The sequence below is a fragment of the Rhinatrema bivittatum genome, chromosome 10, assembly GCF_901001135.1.
Source record: "Rhinatrema bivittatum chromosome 10, aRhiBiv1.1, whole genome shotgun sequence".
In the NCBI taxonomy this organism is placed as follows: Eukaryota; Metazoa; Chordata; class Amphibia; order Gymnophiona; family Rhinatrematidae; genus Rhinatrema; species Rhinatrema bivittatum.
In genome coordinates this window covers 54,861,540-54,887,904 of record NC_042624.1, presented here as the reverse complement: position 1 = coordinate 54,887,904, position 26,365 = coordinate 54,861,540, and the positions used below count along the sequence as shown (strand labels likewise).

The window sequence follows — 26,365 nt, the reverse complement described above, 5'->3', positions numbered from 1 at the left end:
TGTTGCTGTTTGACTTCTGGCAGCCGGTGCTGGTTTGGTATGGCAGGTTTGCCGCAGAGGTTCTGAATGATTGTTTTGCAGGGTTTTGTGTTACTTCACCTGCCCGGTAACGAAGGAGGGAGTTTGTGTAACTGTTACAGAGGTGAACAATGGACTTGAAACATTTTTTGTATGATGAGTGATAAAATAAATATCCGAGTTCAGACCAGTCAGGCCATTCATTTTAGAAGCTACCTTCAGCCATTGCAGTATGGGGTTCTTTTAATTTATATGGTTTTTTTTTTTTTTTTGGTGTGTATTTAGTCAACCCCCAAAATTCACAGATGCCGCGTTCATCAGACACTGTGATGTGATTTTAGAAACATACTTGTATTTTATATACAAGATTCTGCGCCAGCGAGAGCTCGTACTGCCCCCGCTGGCGCAGAATCGCAGCAACAGCTGCAGGGGCAAGGAAGAAGGGAGATCAAAGGAGGGATCGTGGACAGAGATAGGCAAGGAGAGAAGAAAAGGAGATAAAGAGAACAGGACACGCGGCGAAGGAGTGGCCCAGGCAAAAGGGGGCAACTGGAAAGCTGCATGGGCAGCTGAGTTTTGCCAGTACTCGTGCGGAGGAGAGCCTGGAGAGATTCCGAGCTGGGAACTGTCTGCTAGACCTGAGTTTCAAGCTATACTGGCAGTCAGGCTGCTGGTATCGCAACTGGCCTAACCCTCTGAAAAATATCTGGGCTGGACAAATGCCTGCTGGCCGGCAACCCTGTCCCCAAGTGAAACAGGAAATCTCTTTTTCCGCAGTGGCACCTCTCTCTGTAAGGAGACATCTGCTCTGGTAGAACTGAGTTACCAGAAAACCTGTACACGTCACACTGTATTATATGTTTGTTTTACTCTGCATTTAACAAGCTTAAAGATTTGCTCTAGCGGCAGAGCCGCCTGTTCAGAACGAAAACGTGATCCACCTTCCAAAAATTGTTTTGAAATTCCAGGCGTGCAGAGGGAATTTTAATGGCTCTCCTGATATTGCTGTAACAGTGGCGCAGTTCTGAAGACCTTAACGTACAAATTGTGCACAGCAGTAATTAAATGCATCTGCTGACCCCAAAAAGGTTACGAGAGCTTAAAAGTTCGAATAATGTGTATTCATCTGGTAGCCAGAGCCAGGGTTTGGATGGTCGTCAGGTATGTTGTCATTCTGCAAGAAGCTGGTTTGATTCAGACTGCTTACTGACACAGTCTAAAGATAGCTCTGTTCTCCTCCGGTTGTGCTTAAGTCATGTTCTGTGGTGCAATTTAAATATTGTACTATGTCAGGTGCCTTCAGTCGATCAGAAGTCGGCTGCTGAGGTTCTGAAACGTGCAGGTCTGGGAGAAATACTTGCCTGCCTGTGACTGCACAGTTCATCAATTCTATGCGCCCGGGGAGCAGAATCATTCTATTGTCCTAAGGAACTGTCCTTCAAAACGACCAAAGTCCCATCCGTCATCTTGGGGGAAACCAATGACCTGACAGGAAAAGAAAACCCGGGTTCTTTGTTCATTTTTGTCACCTTTTCTAAAGGTATTTTCACTTTAGTCCCTTCTGATGTGGTTTTTAGCCTATTTTTATATTGCACAAACCCATTTTGAAGTTTCTGAAGTAGCCAATCTCTGTCTGAAAAGCTGATTCATAGTTTTCAAAAAGGATAAGCGTATTCATCAGTCGTCGTCATATTGGTTAGATCTGGTCCATAAATGGTAGCATATGGGGCCGAGTCATAATTAATGTTGTGTTTGAGTATTGCTGTTAATGTTTTTCATTGTATATTCGATTTTATGAATGTTTTAATTTGCGATCTGCACTGAACGTGCCTTGGAAGTTGTGGACTATAAGTAATTTAAAATAAAATAAAAAAAAATAGGTGTTGCCAGAAGCTGGTCCATTATTTAATTCATTTTTCTGGGACTTGAGTTTTTATTGAGGCCGTAGGTGCCGGTCCTCTGTGAGGGGGACCTTAAAATTAGTTTACAAAACAAGCTTAAAATGTGCTTGGATAGTAGTTTGATTAAACTGAATATGCTAATTTTCTGTTTAATATCCCCCTTTGTCTCATTCCTGGGTGCAGCTGTTTTAGGCTTGCTGGGCCTAAGGGGCAGGAGGAATGTCTCCTCCGGGATAATCCCTCAGCACCACGCTGTGGCTGGCAGTGGCAGCTGTCTTCTTGTCCTTCCCGGCTGTAGTGCATTGCCTCTGTGCCTAAAACCTACAGGACAGAAGGCTCCAACTTGGGATTGTGGCACCGTGGCACATAGCACTATAGCCGGAGGCCTGGGGCCATCCCCATTACGCATATTTTTTTTAATGCTTTTCTTGGTTGCATTTTCACCAAATTCTTGAAACTCTCTTAATCATAGTGTTAATGTTTTCTGTAATCTACACAAATTAGTATGCATCCTGGCGAACCAAAATGTTTTGTGTACGTTAGTTACATTAGCTCTTCCTGTTGTCCCTTTAACCCCCTTTCCAGATGACAAGCCTAGGCAAAATTGGGTATCCTTGCTGGCAGAGTGCCCAGGCTGAAGCCGCTCTTGTGCTGGCATTGGCCATGCCTAGAGCTGCGGTCCTCTTCCTGCCTGGAAGTTGTGAGAATTCCCTTTGCAATGTTCCTTAGGCTTGAAACCAAATCCCTTGACTGAGCTATGGGGCCAGCTATAGATGCACTATTTCTTAGGTAGGATAATGTAGGTACGGTCATAGCTTTATATATACTTCCTTGGTTGCGCAAGACACTTGGTCTTCAACCTCATGCCTCACAACCTGCCCAAGGCAGATGTAAATGTCTCTCCCATTGCACATCCACCTATTCAGCATTTTCTATATAGCTCCTCAGCATATGTTTCTAACCTGCTCTCTGGTTATAGGAACTGAGCGAACCTTTGATAAGTCTTCAGTCTCTTCTGATCAACTCAAAGAATAGAGCTCTTTCTTAGGCAGCTCCATTTACCCAGCTGAATCATTCATAGCTGAAACCTGCTCTAGTCTGCATAATAGGCTGACTTTTGTAGAAATAAAAACAACCTTTTTGTTAGCCTTTGATGGCTTTCTTATGGACAAACATAATACATTTCTAACTAGCTTTCAAGAGCTCCACACCATCTGAGACCCATTGTAACTCTCTTGAAATCTAATCCATATTTGAGTGGACTGTTACAGCAATTGCGTTACTGCAGTTGGAATGGGCTGGGGTTGGCTCAGTGGCAGTGCTGGATTTGATTCCTGGCTGAGGTCTTCGCCTCCCGTGGCTGACCAGAGTCGAGGATGCCATGTAGGCAGTATTCACAGCTCCTGGGGAGAGGGAGTCCAGGCTGTCGTGCAGTGATGATACCTAGAAGTCAGATTTAGGGCGAATGACTGCAGAGGGTTCTGGAAAGTCCTCCGTCGAGGATTGGCAGTACAGTGATTGGGCTAGTTGAGTTAGGAATAGATATATGATTTGAAGGGGGAGGCGGAATCTCCATTTGAGGCAAATTGAAGGTTCATGGTGCCCGATATCGGCCACAGGTCTGATTGAGCTGGAAGCTCAAAGGAGCAGCAGGAAACTTCTGGAGCCATAAAAAAAAAAAAAAGAACATAAGAAATTGCCATGCTGGGTCAGACCAAGGGTCCATCAAGCCCAGCATCCTGTTTCCAACAGAGGCCAAATCAGGCCTCAAGAACCTGGCAATTACCCAAATACTAAGAAGATCCCATGCTACTGATGCAATTAATAGCAGTGGCTATTCCCTAACAGGCTGATACTGTACAGTGCGTTCTGACGGCCCTAATAGGGCCATCAAATGCATGTTGATGGCCCTATTAGGTATGCCCGCGCGATACAGTAAGTAAAATGTGCAGCCAAGCCGCACATTTTACTTTAAGAAATTAGCGCCTACCCAAAGGTAGGCGTTAGTTTCTGCCGGCACCAGGAAAGTGCACAGAAAAGCAGTAAAAACTGCTTTTCTGTGCACCCTCCGACTTAATATCATGGCGATATTAAGTCGGAGGTCCCGAAGAGTAAAAAAAGTTAAAAAAAAAAAAATTTAAAATGGGCCGGCAGCTGTCGGGCCGAAAACCGGACGCTCAATTTTGCTGGCGTCCGGTTTCCGAGCCCGTGGCTGTCAGCGGGCTCGAGAACCGACACCGGCAAAATTGAGCGTCTGCTGTCAAACTCGCTGACAGCCGCCGCTCCGGGCTAAAAGGAGGCGCTATGGATGCGCTATTGTCCCTAGCGCCTCCTTTTTGCCTGTTTCTACCACACCACCCAATTTAAATACTGAATCACGCGTGCCGGGAGAGTGGGCGTTTGTCCGCTCTCCCACGGACTTTACTGAATCAGCCTGTAAGTAAACTTGACTAATAGCAGTTAATGGACTTCTCCTCCAAGAACTTATCCAAACCTTTTTTGAACCCAGCTACACTAACTGCACTAACCACATCCTCTGGCAACAAATTCCAGAGCTTTATTGTGCGTTGAGTGAAAAATGTTTTTCTCCGATTAGTCTTAAATGTGCTACTTGCTAACTTCATGGAATGCCCCCTAGTCCTTCTATTATCCGAAAGTGTAAATAACCGAGTCACATCTACCCATTCTAGACCTCTCATGATTTTAAACACCTCTATCATATCCCCCCTCAGCCGTCTCTTCTCCAAGCTGAACAGCCCTAACCTCTTCAGCCTGTCCTCATAGGGGAGCTGTTCCATCCCCTTTATCATTTTGGTTGCCCTTCTCTGTAAGAAGGCACATACTGGCTTTTGAAACGTAAAGAGCATTTATTAATTGCTCAGATATGAAAAGTTAGAAGATTGAACTTGCTGAACCAGTAAAGATTCTCTCTTCAGCTAATATTTAAAATAATAACAGCTCTCAGTGGTAGGTGTGACAATTATTTTTCAAACTCCTGTACCAGGGCATGCTAAACATCTGGAAATACCTGCTTGAAGGGGACCTGTGTCAGTGGAATTTAATATATTTTCTTCTTGACTACGTGCCAGTACGGCAAGGAGAGATCTGCCATGGGCCTTTATAATGTAAGTTTGCTATTGCTGTTGTACTCCAGGTACTCTATTGGTTCTCAATCTTTGCCATTTTATGCTCCCTCCTTACTTGATGTCCTATCCCATACTTTGATTTGCAAAGTGTAATTCTTTTGACCACCCCAATTAACTAATCTTATCCACTGAAAGGAGCAGAACCCGCACAAACGTAGAACATTTCTGTAGCTCCTCTCTCCTTCAGCAGCAGTGAGACAAGGGACTTTCCAGCTGTCTGGCTCCTCACCTCGGTGCTGGTGGAGCAGTTGGCCTACCTGTCTCCTGTGGCAGTGGTAGAGCCGATGGCTCTTCTTTCTTTTCTGGCTTTGTCCTACTTCACAGCCAAGCGAGTAGGGGTAGAAACAGCCTGGCTGTTCCCCCCTCTGGAGGGCAGGGAGAGAGGGGGAGAAGGCAGAAGGCTTCAGATGGTGGATTGCTTGTAACCACCCGGCGATATCTCCTCACCCCATCGGAGATGGCCCCCTCTCCAGCTGAGAACCAATGTGTTCGTTAGAAGGCCAGGAGCTGTTTATTTCAGCGTACTTTGAGTGTTTACTGGTATCCATCGATAATGGAAAACCAATGTGTGTTTTGAACGGCTGGTGCTGGGCAAACTGGATGGGCAAATCATCTTCATCTGCCATCATCTGTTAGACCAGCCTGGTATCTTACCAGCAGATAAGATAACAGGCTCATTTTTTGCTGAACATAGCTGGCTAGGTTTTCAGCCACTCAAAATGTCATCCGTTAGATGTAGTGTGGCTAGCCAAATCTTTAAAAAAAACCCAAAACAAAACAAAAAAAACAGCCATCTAGCTATTCAACTTTAAAAATAAATAAATTACCCTGCATAACTCAACCCCTTTCCTCCCTGGCTCTTTAACATTAAAAAAATTACTCTGGGTAAAACTCTGACCTCTTTCTGTTTGAAAAATGGCCCCGTGGCAGTGGGATCCCTCCCCATTGCCCCCAAAAGCGGCATTGCTGCTGGGGATCCCCCTCCCTCCTGCACTGGGGCCATTTCTTTTTTTTTTTTTTTTTTTTTTTTTAAAGACCCGGTAGGGAGGGCGGCCAGCTAGCCAAATTTAGTCCTGCTATTGCAGTGCCTGACTTTATTGGCTAAGTTGTGCGGCTAGCGCTGAAAATGGGTGCTAGCTGCCCAACTTTTACCCTGACCCTAATTCCATTCTCAGGCCAGCCCAGATATTAACTCTCTACATTTTAGTTGCCTCATGAAGTTTAAGAGGTGAAATGTAGCCAGCTAGCCTGATCAGTTTTCATAGGGTTTGATGTAGCCTTCTGAGTCTTTACATAGCTGGCTAGATCCCTCTAAGTGTCCCTGAGCAATAAGATGCTCACTCTTCTTGTTTGCTGCTTAAATTTTAGCTCGCCTTAAATGCAGGGAAGCCTGTTCTTGAGTACCAGGTATTTTTGGCATTTTAATCCTGTGTTACTGTGGTGAAGGAGCTGGCAAAGTAGTGAGGGGGACCTTAGAAAGGGAGACGCAGAAGTATAGATTTGCCATTCACCGTAATGTTTTCAGGCATAATAGGCTGAAATCAAAACAAAACTATGACATGTAATATATATTTTAATCTGTATTGTTATTTATTTAATTTATTTAAAATCTTTTAATATACCGATACTCAAGACAAGTATCTTGTCATACCGGTTTACAGCAAAACAAGGGATAACCAGCGATTATAGGAGAAAGTTACGAAAAACAGGGTGATGAATTCAGGACAACTAAGAGAGGTAGAATTAGCTTAACATAGCATTACTATAGAGTAAATAACAAGCAACGTATAATAGTAACTAGGCGAAGACCTAGTAGGTACTCAAACAGTTCTTCCAGGGGTGGTGACATCTGTGCAGGGCGACGAAAGAACGGAGAAGGAGTAGAGACTAGGAGGAGTGGGGTCAAGAGGGACGGGGGAGGGGGAAAGACCGAAGGGTGTGAGGGGGGGGGGGACAGAGGGCTGAGAATCTAGCGGGAGGCTTGCATTAATATGGGTTTGAAGCATGAGAGCTGTCAAGAGTTATGAAAGTTATTAATGGAGCAGGGTGGTTCTGACTGGGAGGATTTAGTAGGGGGTGCCTGGAGAGATCCTTTATATGCCGTTCTGATCGGTCTCGTAGAGGCGTGAAGGTTGAGTGGAATTTTGAGTTGGAGTGAGGATTGAAGGTAGATGGTTTTGTGGATGATGGTCAGGGTCTTAAACAGGATTCTGAAGTTGATGGGGAGCCAGTGTAAAATTTTGAGGATAGGTGTGATATGGTCTCTTCGCCTTGAATTGGTTAGGATCCTAGCTGCGGCATTTTGGAGCATCTGTAATGGTTTTGTTGTGGAGGCAGGAAGGCCGAGGAGTAATGCGTTACAGGAATCAATTTTTTGAAAACAGTATGGCCTGAAGGACTGAGCGGTAATCATGAAAGTGGAGGAGGGGTCTGAGCTGTTTTAGAACATGTAGCTTTTAGAAGCATTCTTTTGTGGTGTTAATGAACTTTTTGAAGTTCATTCGGGAGTCTAGAATAGCTCCGAGGTCTCTCACATGGTTCACTGATGGTATGGTGGGGTTGCTGACGAGAGGGTTGCAGTCATTGGGAGACATGACGAGGAGCTCCGTTTTGGAAGTGTTGAGGACAAGGTTGAGGCTAGAGAGGAGAAGATTGGAGCGAAGGCAGCTGTTACAGAAATTTAGGGTTTTGGAGATAAGATCAGAGATGGGGATCAAGATCTGCACGTCGTCAGCATAAATGAAGTGTGTCAGGTTAAGACTTTCTAGGAGCTGGAATAGGGGTAGCAGATAAATATTAAATAGTGTAGGGGAGAGAGACGAGCCCTGAGGTACTCCGTGAGTGGAAGATACGGGGTGGGATTCTTTATTATTTATTTTGACCTTGTATTTCCTATAGTTGAGGAAGGATTTAAACCAGTTGAGGGCGGTGCCAGAGATGCCGATGTCTGAAAGTCGGTTGATGAGGATTGAATGGTTCACTGTGTCGAACGCTGCTGAGATGTCGAGTAGGGCCAGTAGAAAGGATTGGCCTTTGTCTAGGCCCATTAGGATGTTGTCTGTTAGAGAGATTAGGAGGGATTCCGTGTTTAGGCGTTTCCGGAATCCGAACTTGGATGGGTAGAGAATGTTGTGGAAGTCTAGATAATTGGAGAGTTGGTTGTTGAAGGGTATAAAATTGTATTGAAGGGTATAAAATTTGAACTTAAAGTTTAAAGATGGGAGCACCAGACATTTTGTTTCTTTAGCACTGTTGTTGTAAATATACCTTGTAATCAAGTAATGTACTTGGAGGTGGTGATTTTGGAAGCATCTGTTTAAAAATCTGTCCTTTAAAAAATTTTTTGTAAAATTTGGGCTTATAACTTTTTTTTTTTATTTATGAAATTTTAGCAGCAGCAAAAGTATTGTAGTTGCAAAGACATGTCACCTCTTGCAGAAATGTAAAGAAGGACCAATATTAAACAAGTAATAAATTGCACATGGTGACCTTAATTCCAGAATTGGAAGGAGAAGATGGCAAAACACTGAGCAGTGAAACGTAACACATTGGGCTTGTAATGATTCCAGTACAACTTGTAGCAGTGGGAACTGGGCTGCTGATGTCATTGCAGGATAGTATCTCCATGTATGGAACTGCGGGGCTGCTGCCGCGGGACGGTATCTCCATGTATGGAGCTGCAGGGCTGTTGCTGCCGTGCGGTATCTGCATGTATGGAACTGTGGGGCGGTATTTCCATGTTTGGAACTGTGGTGCTGTTGCTGTGGGGTGGTATCTGCATGTATGGAGCTGCGGGGCGGTATCTGCATGCATGGAACTGTGGGGCAGCCGCTGCGGGGTGGATTCTGCATGTATGGAACTGCGGGGCTGCTGCCGCGGGGCAGTATCTCCATGTATGGAACTGCGGGGCTGTCGCCGCGGGACAGTATCTGCATGTATGGAACTGTGGTGCTGTCGCTGTGGTGCGGTATCTCCATGTATGGAACTGCGGAGCTGCCTTTGCGGGATGGTATCTCCATGTATGGAACTGCGGGGCTGTCGCCACGGTGCGATATCTGCATGTATGGATCTGTGGTGCTGTTGCTGTGGTGCAGTATCTCCATGTATGGAACTGCGGGGCTGTCGCCGCAGTGCAGTATCTGCATGTATGGAACTGCGGTGCTGTCGCTGCGGTGCGGCATCTCCATATCTGGAACTGCGGGGCTGTCGTCGCGGTGCGGTATCTCCATGTATAGAACTGCAGAGCTGTCACTGCGGGATGGTATCTGCATGTATGGAACAGCTCGAGCTAAGGTCTTTGCTGGGAAGGGGAATTGTTTGTGTTTGTTTATTTTGTTTTTTATATACCGACATTCAAACATGGGTATCATATCGGTTTACATGAGAACTTGAGTGATAATGTGACAGCGGTCATATTATCTTTACATTGTAACATTGTAACATTTTGAAAATTACATTTAAGTGAAAAGTTTAACAATATTAACATTTTAACATGGAGATTGCTTCTTTTTTTTTTTTTTATTATAAACCTGAGTCTTCCTAAATTTAGTTAGTTTTTAACTAATGTTGGTGTAGTAAATTGATATTTTAAAGAGCTTCTGAGACTATCAAGATCCATAGGGGTCTTGGCCATGGTTGCCTGCCTTTCTGCCTGGTGTCCAAACCACCAAACAGCACTGTTCACCAGTGAGCTAAAATTGTTTTTATTCATTGCATTGATTAGGGAAACAAACAAAGGCTAAAATCCCAGTGTCTTTCACAGGTCCCATTGCCTCCTGGGAAGATAGAATTAATGAGTCTGCAGCACTGGCATGGCAGTGAATTGAGTGCTGGCTTAGTGCACTTGATATGTCCTCGTTATTCTTCTTACGAGGCTGAGCAGCAGAAGAAACAGGAGGGTGTACTGGGCAGCATTAATGTGAGTGATGGAGGCGTAAGACCCATGAAGCTCTGTGGTTGGTTGTACCCCACTCTTTTAAAACATCGCCTTGATAATTTTTTTTTTTTTTGATAGAAACTAACTAATGCAACCTTAAATTTAAGGAGCATCGAGAAAGTAAGACCATCAAAATTGAACTTGAAATCCTTCTTTGAAGGGTAAATGTTTTAGAAGCCATCTGAACTACCCTGTTTTGTGTTGAAGTCTTTGGCAGGGGTTTGGAATGTCTCCCGTTTTGGGTGAGCATAAAGGGGCGAAGACAAAGCAAGCAAAAGAAAAGCCAGATCTGTTTTTCTTACTGTTGGCTGCTCTCTAGAGTGGTATAACTGCACTCGCCTAAACCTCGGTGGATTCACCAGCGTTTGGCTGCAGTTCATGCCTAACGGCACACCGAGGCGTTCCCAGAGATTTACCCTTCAGCACCCATCAGGTCCTGGGGATCTCCACTGAATATGCCTGAGAGAAATTTGAATGCACTTGGTCTCCATTGTATGCAAATATATGTCATGCATATTCGTTCTGGATATTCTGAAAACCCGGCTGTTTATGGGGTGCCCTAGCATAGCTGCTGTCGTATCTTGGATAAAAGTACTTTTTTGTTGCTCTTTGTTCACCGGTAGGCTGAAAATTAAATCACATCGCCAAGATGCCTGACATTTTTAGTGTTCTGGCTAAATTAGCAGTGTAAACTGAGAGTGACATGTTGGGGAAAAGCCAGCATCAAGTCACATCGTTGGCTGATCCTATAGATAAAGCTTAATCTGAATTCTTTCTTCTCAGAAGTTGTTTTGCACCTAGCTACAGCTTAGCATGGTTTTAAAGGTCAGCACGTAATTAGTGCATTTGTAGAATAGTTAAAAGTAGGCGTTCCTCTGTGAAAGGAGGCAGTGCTGTTGGCCGTGCTTGGATGCTTTGGGTAGGCTTCTCTGTAAATAAATCCGTCCTAATCAGGCAGAGAAGACCCTCTTACCTCCCTTCATTCATCCATTGCCCCCAGCCCCTCCTTGTTACTGTTTCTATTAATATTTGCAGTTGTTTTGTGCAATGACACTGGAATAACATCGGATTGTTCCTAGGGAGATTCCTATATTACGTGTGAAAGCAAATTTTGTATTCTGTTCAAATACCGGCCATTCTTTCACAAAGCAGGCTCTCTTCCCTCTTGCAGTTCTCATGTTGCCAGATGGTCCATAAAGATTACCACGTAGTTAACTCAAAGCTTTTCCTTGTTTCTCGGAGTCTGCTTTTCCATTGCCATGTTACCAGCAGCTGTCTGCATTTCAGTGTCTGCTGGTGAATTCAGAGCTGCCAAGTGACCTAGTTTCTGGAGCAAAACTTCTAACCAGTTATAAGAACATAAGAAAATGCCATACTGAGTCAGACCAAGGGTCCATCAAGCCCAGTATCCTGTTTCCAACAGAGGCCAAACCAGGTTGCAAGTACCCAAACATTAAATAAACCTCAGGCTACTATTGCTTATTAATTAATAGCAGTTTATGGATTTTTCCTCTAGGAACTTATCCTCACTCCAGTTCCCCTCCTGACCGCATTTTAGTATTTGCACTGCTGATTTCAAATGAAAGCAGCAAGGCTGCACATCTCACAGTACACAAGCAAATAAGGTAACCTTCCCTTCCCCTGCCCCCAGGAATAAGCAAAGCCTTCAGCCTGAAGCTTGGCAGGCCTGTGTTACTACTGTTTCACGTAGGCAGTTCTCTAGGACAGCAGTACTAGCAATGACGCCACAAACACATGAACTGGCTAAATCACATGGACAGTTTTAACGTTGTCGGTGGTTTATCTCTTGTTCTGTAGCAGCTTCACTCTTCAGTGCAAAAGAAGCTTTGCGCTGGGGATCCAGCCTGGCACCTTCAGAGGAGGATGTGATTGGGAGTGCCTGTTCTCACTCTTTTTGTATTGATTTTTCTTGCTTTAATTGGGGGTCTTACGGTTTGGTTATGGGTAAAAAAAAAAAGTTTGTTTAAAATATTTATTAATTGCTTGCCCAATCAATATTAGACCGCTCAAAGCAGCATACAAAAACTGAAGCAGCAGTGCATAAAACTGACAATAATCAGTTAATCTCCACCAGCTTTATCACCAGTCATCTCATACCCAAAAAGGACTCCTAATTACTCTACCGCAATCCCCTCCCATCTCCCATAATCCCTAACTATAGATCCAGGCCCAAAGGTACTATCCATCTGCCCAGCATAAAACCTCCAGTCCCTCCCTTATCCAGCAGCTGCTCCAATGCCAATCCTTCATATCCTTGGGAAGAACCAGATCTTCACCCTCTTATGAAACTGCAGGCAGTTTAGTTGGCCTGCAGTCTCGAGCAGAAGACTTTTCCATACCATTGATATGCTACTGAGAATGTTCTCACATTCTTATCTGCACCAAAGATGCATCTTGTATTGAAGTTACTCCCAGTCCTGGAGTATATCAACCCATCTTATTCAGCAGATGATCTGGCCTAGTACCCTGCATGTTTTGGAAAAGTAACATCAGTTTATATTTTATTTAAACCTACTCTTAGATACCTCAACTCTTATTGTGTCGGCAAGAATCAGCTTGATGGGGTCCCTGACTTTGGCAAGTTATTTGCTGCCAGATGTGGACAGTAGCTGCATGGCTGAATATGATAGATGTGTGGCCAGAAGGCGCAGTGGGGAACACACAGGCCTTGGGTTCTGTTGACACGTTGGACATGCAGCTGCCTGTGCAATAATACAAGTGACCGCAGGGCCACTGGAAGGTGGGTTAACCCTGCCAAAGGATGTCATGGCTATCCTGTGTGGCATCAACGTTTGACTTCAGATGTGCTTGCAGCTTCAAGTTCACCAAACGCTTACGTGTACCGCCTGCTCATTCTTGGACAAGGGTGCTCAAAGTTTGCAGCAGGATCAGGAAGGAAGACTGAGTGACATTGTGCCAGGACAGTCTTCTTTGATTACTTTACTGACTTGGGGATATAACTTTACAGATTGTGTTGGCATGCTCTGTTAAGAATGCAAGCTGCAGGAAATACAAATGTTAATGTTGCTGAAACTTAAGCTGAGAAGGATACGGATAATACTAAGGTGCTTTTAGGTTAATTGGTGAAGGGCAATATGATCAGAGGGTTGAAAATTTGGAGAATTCTATGAAAACAAAAATGTCAATGGTACTTCACCAAAGGACTTAAGTGATTTATTTTATTGATTTCCATTCAGGTACTGTAAGCATTTCATAGTTAATGAACATTTTGCTTATTTCTCTCGCTGTATTACCCTTACTCCAGGCAGTATCCTTTTTGCCATCTGGAAAAGGAAATACTGGTGGTAAAGATTTGATACAGTTGAGTTTTCACAAGAGCTGGTACTTGTAAAGGCTGCTTTGATGGTCTCATTTGTTTTGTTAATAGACTATGATTGTATTAAATGTTCTGGCAAAAACGAGATGTTTTTCTTGGAATGTAAAATGTGTATTTATCCAGATGTTGCTTTCGATACTCAGTTGCACAGGAAAGAAGTGAAAGCTGGGCAAGGCTTTATCCAACAGGATAAAGGTGCCTAGAAGGAAGGACTCAAGAAGGAAGCTCACCCTGACCAAGTGAGAAGGAAAAAAAAAAAAGAAATGGAGAGGAGAGTGCTATCGCTATGAGTGGGCAAGATAGGCACTCGCAGAGGGCACCAGGCCAAGGGCATGCTGAGGAAAGGGTGAGCCACACATTGTACAGGTGGAGTGCCATTGGAGAGTGAGGGGACACTGAAGGCCAGCCTTGCCTGGGGTGCCCTACTGCCTAGCAGTAGGTCCTGGATACTTTGACACCCTGGTAAGGATGGATTACCTGCATATCGAAGACGTGACACACACACTCGTGGAAGGGGGAACATCTGTACAGATCAGTAGGTCTGCCCGCGGTCTGGGTAGCTCATTTTGCACTTACCCGATGCAAGGATTGTTGCTGTTGAAAATATTTTTGTTCATTCTGAGCGCCGCATTGAGCATAAATGTAGGTTTAAGGTTTTTTTTTGTTTGTTTTGATTTGGTGGAATATACTGTATTTAAGTTAGTGCAACGAAAAGGTATAATGGAACTAGAAAAAGTGCTGAGGAGGCTGACAAAAATGATAAAGGGGGGGTGGGACATCTGTCTTCTCGTGAGAGGCTATGCAGGTTAGGGTTTGTTAGGCTTCGAAAAGAGACGGCAGAGGGGGTCATGAAAGAAGTTTATAAAATCAGGAATGGGGTGAAATGGATAAATAAAGGACGGTTATTTATCCTTTCAAATAACTAAAGGGGACGCGTCATTAAACTAGCAACCAGTATAGAAACATAGAAACATAGAAATGACGGCAGAAGAAGACCAAATGGCCCATCCAGTCTGCCCAGCAAGCTTCACACACTTTTTTCTCTCATACTTATCTGTTTCTCTTAGCTCTTGGTTCTATTTCCTTTCCACCCCCCCCCCCTTTCCCTACCCACAGTAGATTTATAATGAATTGTAGAAAGAGCTTTATCACTCCGTGCAGTATCAAGCTGTGGAATCTGGTGCCAGAGAACGTGATCAAGGTGACTAGCATAGCGGGGTTTGAAAGAGGGTTGGAGAAGTTCCTGGAAGTAACAGGAATTAGATCTACTTTATGGGATCTGCCAGGTACTTGCGTCCTAGACTGGCCACTGTCAGACGCAGGATGCTGGGCTTGGTGGACCTTGGTCTGACCTAGCATGGCACTTCTTATGTTCAAGTATTTGTTTGCTGATCTATATTTCTGCATATGAAAAGGGACTAACAGCACACACCTTCCTGGTCCAGTTCGGAAATAGCAGGTCTTCCCCAAAGGTTTGTGCCCGGTTTTGAACTTTAGCCCTTAAGAGGGTAAATTTTTTTTTTTTTAAGAATCTGTTTATTGTTTCCAGTTAAACATTTTGATCAATATAACAACATTAGAGATAATAAACATAAGATTTGAAGTCAATAGAATATATATCAACATCTAAAATCTGCTATAGACCTAACCAACAATCTGTCTTCTCATCCCCCATTATTCCTCCCTTCCCTACCTCCCCTTAGAACGCTATATCACTCTGTTTAAAAACCAGTCAAGTTTGAAAGATTAAAGTTGAGATATCAAAGGATCACATTCACCACTTTGTTCCTTAAGTCAGAAGGTAGAGAGGGTTCACCAAAGGTATCCATATCTGTTGATGCAATCATTGGTGACTTTTTGATCTGTCGTGCACTGTCTCTTGCTCCAATAAGAGTAGATCAAACGTAAAACAGCTTCCAAGTTTCCAGTGATGGACCAGCGTTTTCCAGCCACTCCACCAGTATCAGACGAAAGGCCACAAGACTATCTTTTACCAGTAATCATTTCTCACGCACAGTCACCTGTAATGTTGGACTTATGTGACCCAAAACGCAAAAGTTGGCTGACCATGGTTCTATAGAAACTTTTATGTCTGTGAAATGTTGTAATACCTTGCCCCAAAACCCTTGTACCTCCTCACATTCCCAAAGACAGCATCAAGGAAGCTCCCACCTGAGCACATTTGAGACAGGAGTCTGAAGTGGTCAGTTTAGCTGTAAAAGCTTTACGTGGCCAGAAAAGAGTTCTGTGCACTATTTTGAAACATTTCCCCAAAAGACACACAATTTATTGTCTACCTAATTAACATGTCACTACACACAAATCCTCATCATAACCTACAGGATAAATCTGGTGACTAAACATCAGCTAAAATTTTATAAACTGTGTAAGTAAAAATGTATAAAACATCTTAATAGAAACAAGTTTCTTAGAATTTAGGTGTGGTAATCATTGAACAGGACCATTTGATACATTTTCTCTGCCAACTGATGATTATGGAGCTTTAGGATAGCTCCCAGTATTGACCTTATGTAAATACGCAGTTGCAGAGAAGAAAGAATATCTACTGCCTTGAATGCTAAATGTTGGCAGCAATAATCAGATGAATGCATTTCACCCAATTGAATGGCTGTAAGTTCCTGAACCCTTGTGAGTGTAGCTTGTGGAAATGTCTCTGTGATAGTCTTTGGGGGGGGGGGGGGAATAGAAGATTCCCAATCAAAGGAAGACAATAAGATCTCTGCCAAATTAGTCCCAACTGTCCCCTAAGAAAACACCAGCCTTTCCTTGCCGCCCCCACTGTTAATAACTCTCCCAAACAGGAAGAGAGAGCCCCGTATCTAGCATGCTTCACCACAGTTGTGTTTTGCCTTTGTTTCCCTACAGAAAACGTTCCAGAGGACCTGCGTGATCCTTTTTACACGGACCAGTATGACCAGGAGCACATTAAACCCCCTGTCGTGAACTTGCTGCTGTCTGCCGAATTGTACTGCCGTGCTGGGAGCTTAATTCTCAAGAGCGATGCTGCCAAGCCGCTGCTGGGCCATGACGCTGTGATCCAGGCCCTGGCACAGAAGGGGCTGTATGTCACGGACCAGGAGAAGCTGGTGACCGAGAGAGACCTACGTAAGAAACCCATCCAGATGGTAAGTATTTCCCATGATGCAAATGTCCGGTTCCTAGCAATAGGCCTCTGTGGATTGGGAAGAGGAAGAGGTGGTTTCTCTGTACCAGCCCAGCAGCAGCTGGGGACTCTTTTTTTTTTTCCTTGATGACTTCTTGGGCATGCAAAGAGATTCGCAGGTGCCTTCAGGGCCTCTGCATGCCCTTGCTTGTTCCTGCCTTAGGAGCAGAATTGGGCTGACCCGCTGACTTTCCTTTTGCGTGATGCGTGCGTTGGCCAGGTTGCATCACACAAGATGCAGGTTCAGCCCCGCATACCAGGAACAAGTTCACCCTGGGCCCCAATTCTGCCCTGTCGTTTTAATTGATACACAACACACAAAAAAAGTATTGCGGATACGTTGCTGCTATGGTTTCCACCTCTTGAATTACGTAAAACATCTCTGTGTAAAAAGCTGTAAGCTTAGACTGAATAACGAGGAAGTGAGGTCTGGTGCTATTATATAACTTGCTAGTTACCCAAATCCATGTTACTGTAATAGTCAGTCCTAAAAAAAATATGTGGAATGTGTCGCAATTTTTAAAAATTGCGACTGATTATTTTTTAAAGGCATCAGAACAATGAAGACAAAAGGCATGTCCTGGTTAGATATTTTTACCAGTTTACTAGCTGAGATTATAGTTCTTTCAAAATGTTGGCTCTCTCTCTCCACCTGCTCCCCTTAAGTCCTAGTGTTTCCGAATCCTCCCCTCCATCAGACACTAACAGACGTCTCCAGGTTTAGGCTTTGTAGATGTATCCTTTTCCTTTATTTGTAAGATTCTTTGATGGAAAGGTTTGTTGCTAGCATTTCGGGTAACCTTTGGAGAACGAGCAAGTTCTTCAATACAGCACTGGAAGGTTTGCGTCGTGCTTCGTGATTGTGAAAGGGAACTTTAGCCCAGGTTTCTGAAAATAAGATGTAGACTTTTTAAAGTGGGAGCCTGTCTTCTTTGGCTTTGCTAGGTGGGTCGCATAAGTGAGCTTTGACTGTGGTGAGCTGTCTGGACGTACGTATTTGGAGGCTGTTCTTCATGGTGTGTGTGTGATGCCAGGAGCCTGCCTCATGTGCTGGTATTCTGCACATGCTTTTATACAAAATCCAACTTCAGTATCCGTAAGGGATGTCCAGCTCCTCAGTGCACCTCAGCTGCGAGTCATTTTACCCCATTCTGCTGTTGTGCTGCTTCACAACCTTAGCGTCTGCTTTTAGCCCCATGCAGCTAACCAAGTTGGGTATTCCTGAGTCCTGAAGTTCAAGGGGTCCTGGATATGTCTTGGTTACTGACTTCCAGGCTTTTCTCCCGTGAATCTCCGGGCTGCTCAGATGTGGACCTCTCTTTGTTCCTATGGTGTCGCATTCTCTTGTTGTCTTTTGAATCATTTACTTTGGGTGCCATTAGAATTCTTGAAGAGATTTAGACCTTTTGGGCCGTTTTTTCTTTGTGATTTATAAAAGTTCATGAGCACGGTTGTCAGAGCAATCTTGTTACATGCTCAATGGATTGGTTAAACGTTTTTTAAACTCTTTGTTATATATGTGTTGCTTTCCGTAAATTTTGGTTGCCTGCTTTTTGTTAACCGCTGCAGATGGAATGGAGGTAAATCAAATAATAAATAATACATTTAATAATGAGGGGAAAAAGATGCACTTGCATAACATTTCCTGTGGCATTGTTTCTCTCCAGGGATTATAGGAAATTAAATATGCTTGATTTCACAATTATGCAAAGCAAGCAAACACACAGACCTTTTGCACTTTTTTTGCCCTCTCCGTAAATCTGACCCGTAGAGTCTACATTGTGCGCTTCCTGTACCTGAGCTTTAATATGTGGGATTCACTAACCTGTGGTGCTTGGTCCCACAAGTTAGTGAATCCTGCGGTAAAATACCATGCAACGTGCGAAGGTGGCCCCCATTTCCCAGGGCTGCCATTTTTAAAGCGGCTTTACAGCCTTCAGACCCCCTCCGTGCCCTCAAATCCCTAGAGATCTAATGAGATCCCCCTTACCCATCCCATATCCTAAAGCGGCAAAAGTGTAAAAATCTAAAAAATAAATTGTGTCCTGGTGCTGGCCCTGCCCCCAGAGCCAAACTCTGCCTGCTTTGTGACCAAACAGTGACTTCCCCCGATCCCCTCCCTCCCCAACACTTGAAATCCTTGGTGCTCCAGCGGTGCCTTCTAATATTCTGGGTCCACCGGCTCCATTTTCAGAGTGGCAGCAGGTGGCCTCAGGCACACACTTGTGTCCCATCACAAATTATATTTTGAATTCTCCATTAAACCTCCTCCACTTTGCTCCTTTTCCTGCCCTTTAACCTCTACAGACTTTCTTCCTTTGCTCAAGTCGCAGGGAGGGAAACTGCTCAGCTTTTCTCCTGCTTCCAAACTCATTTATTTATTCATTCATTCGAACTTAATCGCCTAACAAAAGCTCAAGGTTATGTACAAAATGAACAAATTCACATCCTAAAAGTAAAATAAATACAAAATATTAACGTATACAGCATGTTAATAATATAAACTACACAACCTGAAGCATAATAAACAAATTAACTAAAATGATAAATAAAACTGAGCTTAAAATATGAAGCAATGGACTCAAATTGCAGCGTTGCAAGCCTGGGTGAAAGGATGAGCCTTCAGAACTTAGCAGAGCTTTGAAACAATTTTTCTCTAAATGAAGTTCAGTTGGAAGAAGTCGTCTGTACCTGTTTGTAATCCCTGGGAGAGGATAGAGGCAAGCGAAAATCGCTCTGAGACCGCAAGGCTATGGGATGGAGCATATAACTGTGGTCTTCCAAAGAAATAACTCACTCCCATACTTCTTTCTCTGACCCCATGCCCACCCAGTTCCTGAGTTCTGACTCCTCTTCAGTCACCCCTTCCATCTGTCACATCTCTCCTCAGAAAGCTTTCACTGGACCCTACTTACTCTGCTGTCGTCCTATTTCTCTCTTACTGGTTGCATATCAGCTACTTAAACATGCGGTCTGTCTCCATTGCCTTGATTTTCTTGAATCCTGATCCATTCTCAATCTGCTTCAAATTTTCTTCCATCCTCTCCATTCCACCGAGATGGCCCTTGCCAAAGTTTCTAGTGATTTCTTTGTCATCATCTTCCTCTAACCGTTTCAACAGCTGCAATCGCCATCTACTTCTTGACACTTGGATTCCTGGACTCTGCTATTCCTTGGTTCTCTTACCTCTCCCATGCTCCTTTAAGTGCATCTGTTGCTGTATCCTTCACCACTATCTCTTTATCAGCCGGCATGCTCCAAGTGCCTCTTTTCTCTTTACGTTTGTTCCCATGATCTCCTCCCATAGCTTTCAATATCATCTTAATGCTGATGACTCCCAGGTCTCTCTCTGCACCAGAACTTTCACCAGAGTCCAGTCTCGGATCTCAGCTTGTTTATCTGACATAGTTGCCTGGATGGCCCACCGCTACGTTAAACTTATTATGGAAAGACTGAACATTTTATTTCCTCCTAAACATGCTTTCCTTCCTCTACCTCCTCCAACATGTTCTGCCTTGTTGGATAACAGTCATCCTCTCTGGTGCCCTCAGCTTGGAATCATCTTTGACTCATTTCTCTCCTCCTCTGCACACATCCAAAACATTGCTAAATGCATCATTTTTCTCTCTAATATCACTAACATTTTGCCTTTTCCTTTTTGAGCACACTTTCAAACCCCGGGTCCATTCTTTTCCTATTTCCTGCTTGGATTACTCCAAATTTCCTCTCAAGTCTCAAGCTGAACTGTCTTTCTTTGCTGCAGCCCGTTCACAGTTCAGCTGAATGACCTTTCTTCTTCCAGTGTTATGCTTATGGTACCCCCTCTTCTGGAGTTCTGGATTGGCTCCCTATCTGCTTCCACTTTCAGTTCAAACTACAGCAATCATCGATAATCATAAGAACATAAGAGGTGCCATGCTGGGTCAGACTAAAGGTCCATTGAGCCCAGCATCCTGACTCTGACATATCCCAAAGAGTCGGTTCAGTTCCTTATTGCTCATACCCAAGGATAAGCAGTGGCTTTCCCCACATCCACCTGGCAAATAATTGTTTATGGACTTTTCTTCCGGTACTTGTCCAAACTTATGCTAGACGCCTTGGCTACATCCTCCAGCAACAAGTAGGACAGCTTAATTGTACATTGAGTGAAAAGAGAAGTTTCTGCAATTAGCTCTGTATATCGAAATTTCCTATATAGAAACTCAGTTTCCAATCGACTCCATTATTTAACTTTGAGGTGTGTTCCTATTTACATAAAAGAACAAAAAACAGCAAATGTTATTGAAACCAAAATTATTGTTTTTCTTTTAGAAATGAATCGACTTCTACTCTGTGATCATCTTCCTTTTTCTCTCTAATCCTCTTGATCTGCCTCTTTCTGAGGTTCACCTATCTGCCTCATCCTCTGCTTCTTTTCCTTGTTCTTATACTGGAGCTTTTTTTTTGCAAAATTTACATCTGGACACCTTTGAATGTTTCTTCTTATCCCTGTACAGCTCTCTCTCTCTCTGTCTGTTGAGAATATTAACTGTTCTGAAAACTTTAAAACTGTATTCATGATGATTGGGATTATTATCTATAAGGATTTGCAAGCTAGCCTCAAAGTGTGTAAAGGCTTTAGTTGTAGCTGATGACAGGGTAGTTTAGTTTTCTTCGTATATTGCCTTCCTCAACATGAAATGAAAGTGGTTTACAATTAAAAAATAGCTAATTACACATACATTCAGTTATTTTCTTAAGAACAGTGAGACATTTGCTTTGTGATTATGGCCGATGGAAGCACTTAGATGAACTAGACAGCCTTCTAAAGTGCCACAATGTTGGGGCAACAGAGTGACGGCACCTACTTCCACGTGGGCAGGAAGAATGAAATGCTGTGAGCCTGCTTGGCTGGAAGCAGCAGGAGGAGGCAGAGCAGTGCGGCCCTGTGTGGCCGAAGGAGGAAGAGTAACATCGAGAATGAACATCATCAGTCAACGTGGCCTGAAAAAAGTGGAGTCCTCCCAACAGCCATGGGAGCTGAAAGAGGCTGCTGCTGCTGCCGCTCTTTGTGCTTCCAGAGAGAGAAAGGGGAGTGTGAAAGAGAGAGAGGAGAAGGTTTGAATGCAACAATCTCTCCCCACTCCGCCCCCAACTTTCTCTACTAAGCCATGACAATCTCAGGGCATCTGAAAATCAAATGTTTCCATGTATGGAGAGTGGGTTTAAAAAAAAATCCTTATTAATTGTAATTATTGAGAGATGTTTGTACCTGCTGTTTTGAAATATTTTATTGGCATTTGGAAAATTTAAAAAATGTTAATGAATTTTTAATTATTGGATGATCTAGTCATCAGTTGTTTTGAAATATTTATTCTTTTTTTTTTAGTATGGTTATAATATTTATATTTCTTAATTTTGTCATCTGGTGTTTTATGAGGAATGGTAAAATTTTTGTTTTTCTATTGTTGCACTGTATACAGAGTCTGGCTTCTTTATGTTTCCAGTTCAGTTTTTGTCTGCACATTTCTGTTTATTTTTTATGGTCTCTCTATTCTGTATTTGGAGCGGATCCGTCTGTTTTCTTCTAGAGTGACCAAAGTGTTAACGTGGAGTTTGTGTAGAGATGTGTAGCAGCTTGGCTTGTTCTCTTCTCTTAATTGGAGGTATATTGGTGTTTTAAAGCTTAGTGTAATATTTAATGTTGCCTTTTCATAGATAGGGTTGTTGCTGTTTGAGTACTGGCGTTTAGTGCTGCTTTGTTATGGGAAGTTTACTATATTGTAATTGTAATTCTGTGTACTCATGGTTTTCTGAAGGCCAAGCCCATATCTAACATACATTACTATAGGCCTAGCACCATATGGGTTCCAAGTGTGTTTTTTTTTTCTCTTTTGCATGGCTTTATGGTTGGCACCACAGCAGTGCATATAACTAATGAGGACATGATGCAGCTAGAACAAGAGTTAGCTGCAGATGAGAAGAGGAGGAGAAAGCAGAAACTCCTGTCGCCTTACAGCAGTTGAGCACAATCCGGGCCGTTGCAAGGATATTAAGCAAGCTAGATGAACCTTAAAACTTTACACCCCCCCCCCCCCCCACGCACACACACACACATACAATTAAAAATTATGCATTTATAACAGATTTTTCATGAAAAAGGACATTCAAAGTACAGTCTTCTGAAGTAAAAGTATCAATGTATATTATGTATCTTCATGCTACTATATCAGTGCAACTACATCTGATTCTACAGATTAGATCTGATGTCATTTCTGAGGGTCATTGTGTTCTGCTGCATTTGTGGAATCGTTTCCATTTTTGATGGACCCTGGACATCATATATACACTTGATTTAAATTTGATGCTTAGAGTTCCTCCCAGGACTCGGTGGTGGTGTTGGTGGCATTCCTGATGTTGCAGTTGCACCAGAACTCTCTAATTTGTTGGCTTAGCCTTTCCATCAGTTCCTTTTATGAGTTGCTGTAAGGTTCACCTCAGATAATAAGCCATGAATGTGGCTGCTGTTCCTTGATCTATGGGTTGGATCAACGCTGTTGTGTTCCTAGGTTGGTTCTCAACCCTCAAGACATATCCTCTAGGTTGGCTGGATGACATTGTCTGTTTCTAAAGACTTCCTAAACTTTTTTTCATGCTAAAATCACTTTTTTTTTTTTTTTTGATGCAGTAATTTCCTCCTGCTTCTTTGGGCTTCCAGCTGAACAGGAACGGACTTCTTCTGGGACTATGTTGCCATAGACCAGCGGTTCTCAACCTATGGGTCGCGACCCCGGCGGGGGTCGAACGCCCAAAACACAGGGGTCGCCTAAAGCAGGGGTCCCCAACCACCGGTCCGCGGACCGGGGCCGGGCCGTGGGAGTTTTTTGCCAGTCCGCGGCGCCGCCAAGCACCGGCAGGTGTGTCGCGCGCTCCCGGTCTCTCCCGCTGCCGTTGCCGCCGGGCTGTCAGCAAGTTCAAGCCCAGCGGGAGCGGCAGCGGCGCTAGAAGAAGCTGTGCACCCGTGGCTGGGCCTTTTCTTCTTCCTGCGCCTGTTCCCCCCCGTGACCCGGAACAGGAAGTGAATCGCGGTGCGCGGGAAGGAGAGAGAGCCGCGCGAAAAAGTAGCAGCAGCGGCTGCAGCATCGGTCCTCAAGCAATAGAAGTAGCCGGTAATGGAGAAAGGAGACAGCAGCATGAGCCTCCCGCGGCCGATGGGATTCTTCTTTCTTGGCCAGCGGAGGCTGCTGCAGCTCCCATTTGTGCTCGGGGGAGAAGAGGAAGTGAGTGAGAGAAAGAGAGAGAAGCAGCCAGCCAGCCTGTGTGTGATTGACTGGTCAGAGAGCTGATGTGTGTGTGTATGTGAGAGACAATGAAAGTGATTGCTCAGGGAGATGACTGATGTGTATGTGAGAGTGTGAGACATTAGTCAGGGAGGTGACTGATGTGTGTGTGAGAGTGTGAGACAGTCAGGGAGGTGACTGATGTGTGTGTGTGAGAGAGAGAAAAAGCATGGAAGTGAGAAGTCTGGGTATGTGAGAAAGCATGGGCGTAAGAAGCCTGGTGTTGTGGGGGTGAAAGAAAGCATGGGAGTGAGAAACCTGGGTGAGTGTGCATGCATGAGAGAGAGAGACTGCTTGGTAAGGTGATGGTGCGTGTGAGAGAAAAAGACTGGTGTGTGTGTGTGAATATGAGAGAATGTGATTCAGGGAATGAGAAGCCTGTGCACGTGGAGAGTGAGCATGGAAATGAGAGAGACTGGTGTGTGTGTAACAGAGAGAAAGTGATTATGGGAATGAGAAGCCTGTGCATGTGGAGAGAACAAGCATGGGAGTGAGAGACTGGTGAGTGTGTGTGTGTGTGTGTGTGTGTGAGAGAGAGAGAGAGACAGAGAAAGTGATTATGAGAGTGAGAAGCCCATATATGTAAGTAGAACACGGGAGTGGGAAGCCTGTGTGTGTGTATGGCATGAGAGAAACTGTTCAGGAAGGTGACTGGTGTGTGTGTGTGTGTGTGAGAAAGTGATTATGAGAGTGAGAAGCCCGTATATGTAAGTAGAACACGGGAGTGGGAAGCCTGTGTGTGTGTGTGTGTGTGTGTGTGTGTATGGCATGAGAGAAACTGTTCAGGAAGGTGACTGGTGTGTGTGTGCCAAAGACTGTTTGGGAGATGATTGGTGTGTGAGAGACAGAAACTGGTCATGGGGGCATGACTGGTATGGTGTGTGTGTGTGAGAGACATGGGCACTAAGGAAGAGGACCATAAGTATAGAGCTTAGCTTCTACTGCTGCTTCTGGTGAGTGCCACGGCCTGCAGGGAAGGGGAGTAGGAGAGCTGCTGGAGGGGTAAGTAAAGGTGGCTTTTTAAGTTTATTTTTCTTGACTGCCATTTTAATTGTGTGATGTCTGCTTTTTTGAAATATTTTATTGGTGTTTGGAGAATGTTTAATAGTTTTTATGAGTTTTTAATTGTTGGATGTTCATAGCTGTTTTGAAACATTTATTCTGCTTATTAGTATAGTTTTACAATTATTTCTGTGTGGGGATCTATAGCTGCTTGCTAGTTCTGTTTTCCTAATAAGAGGTGTATTGGTTTTTAGGACCTGATTTAATATTTGTAGTGTTGCCTTTTCATAGATAGGGTTGCTCCTGTTTGAGTGTATTCCATAATACAGGTGTAACTGTGTGCGGATTAGTTTATGTGCATTACTACAGATCCTGGGAGTATGTTAGGTCGGTTCTGTGTCTGTTACCGAGATGAGATATTTTGCTAGCATGTAAGCGTTTGTATCGGTCAAATCATGTTTTCTCAGAGGACATGCATTGGTGGTAAACTGCTGTCTTTTCATACGTAGGGCTATTGAGCCTGGAAATAGAAGGAGTTTGAGTTGCTGTTACTGAGATGTCACTAGAACCAGAATATCTTTTTTGTAGGGTGAGTTGTATGGGGAATGTCATAATTCTGCTTTACATCCATTATTGTGGGTCAGGGGGGTTCCTGTGGATACAAACTGTACTTTTACATCTAGCCCCATGACGATCATGGGTCAGTGTGCCATGCATGTGAGAACCTATGGTGAGTTGAGTTACATTCACATTATAAATGTCATAATTAAATGATAAGTGTGCACTAAAATCCAACCCCATCCATAACCCCCGCCCCCATATGACCAAAGCCCCGCCCTCACCCCACCCTCACGGGGCGAGGGCGGGGCGAGGGGTCACCGCAACATGAGGAACTGTATTGCGGGGTCACGGCATTAGAAAGGTTGAGAACCACTGCCATAGACCTTCATTTTTAACTAATGATTCCTAGGCTATTCCTCCTCCCTGTTAACATGATAACATGAAAATCTCATTTTTAAGTCTAATCACTTTGATCTCAGAAGTGTGCTTTAATGGTTGGAAAAGAGAAACTAGCAACGCTGGAATGAAGAAATGGCAAAGTAAAGTGAGGTCCCAGATTAGCTCAGAATTCTAATATTAAATTGAGAAGCAAAACAAGGTGACTCAGACCAAGGAGAGGCTGGGGAGTGGGATTGTTAAGTCATACCGACTTGACAGGTTAGCAAGACTGTAGGATAGAACTTGAAAACCTTTTCTTTGAAATTGAACTGGACATGAAATGGAAAATGGATTCCTGCTCCTGTAATATGTTTTTATTCCTGCAGTGCCACAAGTCCGCCAGCATGAAGAGAGAGCTTGGAATGGCATTTTTGGAAGGGTGATCTGTAGGGCCATGGAAATATCACTGGCAGTTGTAGTTAAAATAAGAAATGATTACGCTTACCTGTGGATGTGGTAAGGAAACCATGTCTGTCTCTTGTAAATTCTGCACTTTACACTT

General features: G+C 43.8%; 1 protein-coding gene across 7 annotated transcripts in view; it reads left to right on the top strand.

Moving 5' to 3' along the window:
• CAMSAP2 (calmodulin regulated spectrin associated protein family member 2) overlaps positions 1 to 26,365 on the top strand; it is a 217,347-nt gene that overhangs the window by 26,085 nt on the left and 164,897 nt on the right. For all 7 annotated transcript variants that reach the window (XM_029617695.1, XM_029617699.1, XM_029617701.1 and 4 more), the window contains one exon: positions 16,246 to 16,505. In XM_029617695.1, coding sequence (XP_029473555.1) covers positions 16,246 to 16,505 — 260 coding nt within the window. The remainder of the gene's footprint in view (positions 1 to 16,245; positions 16,506 to 26,365) is intronic.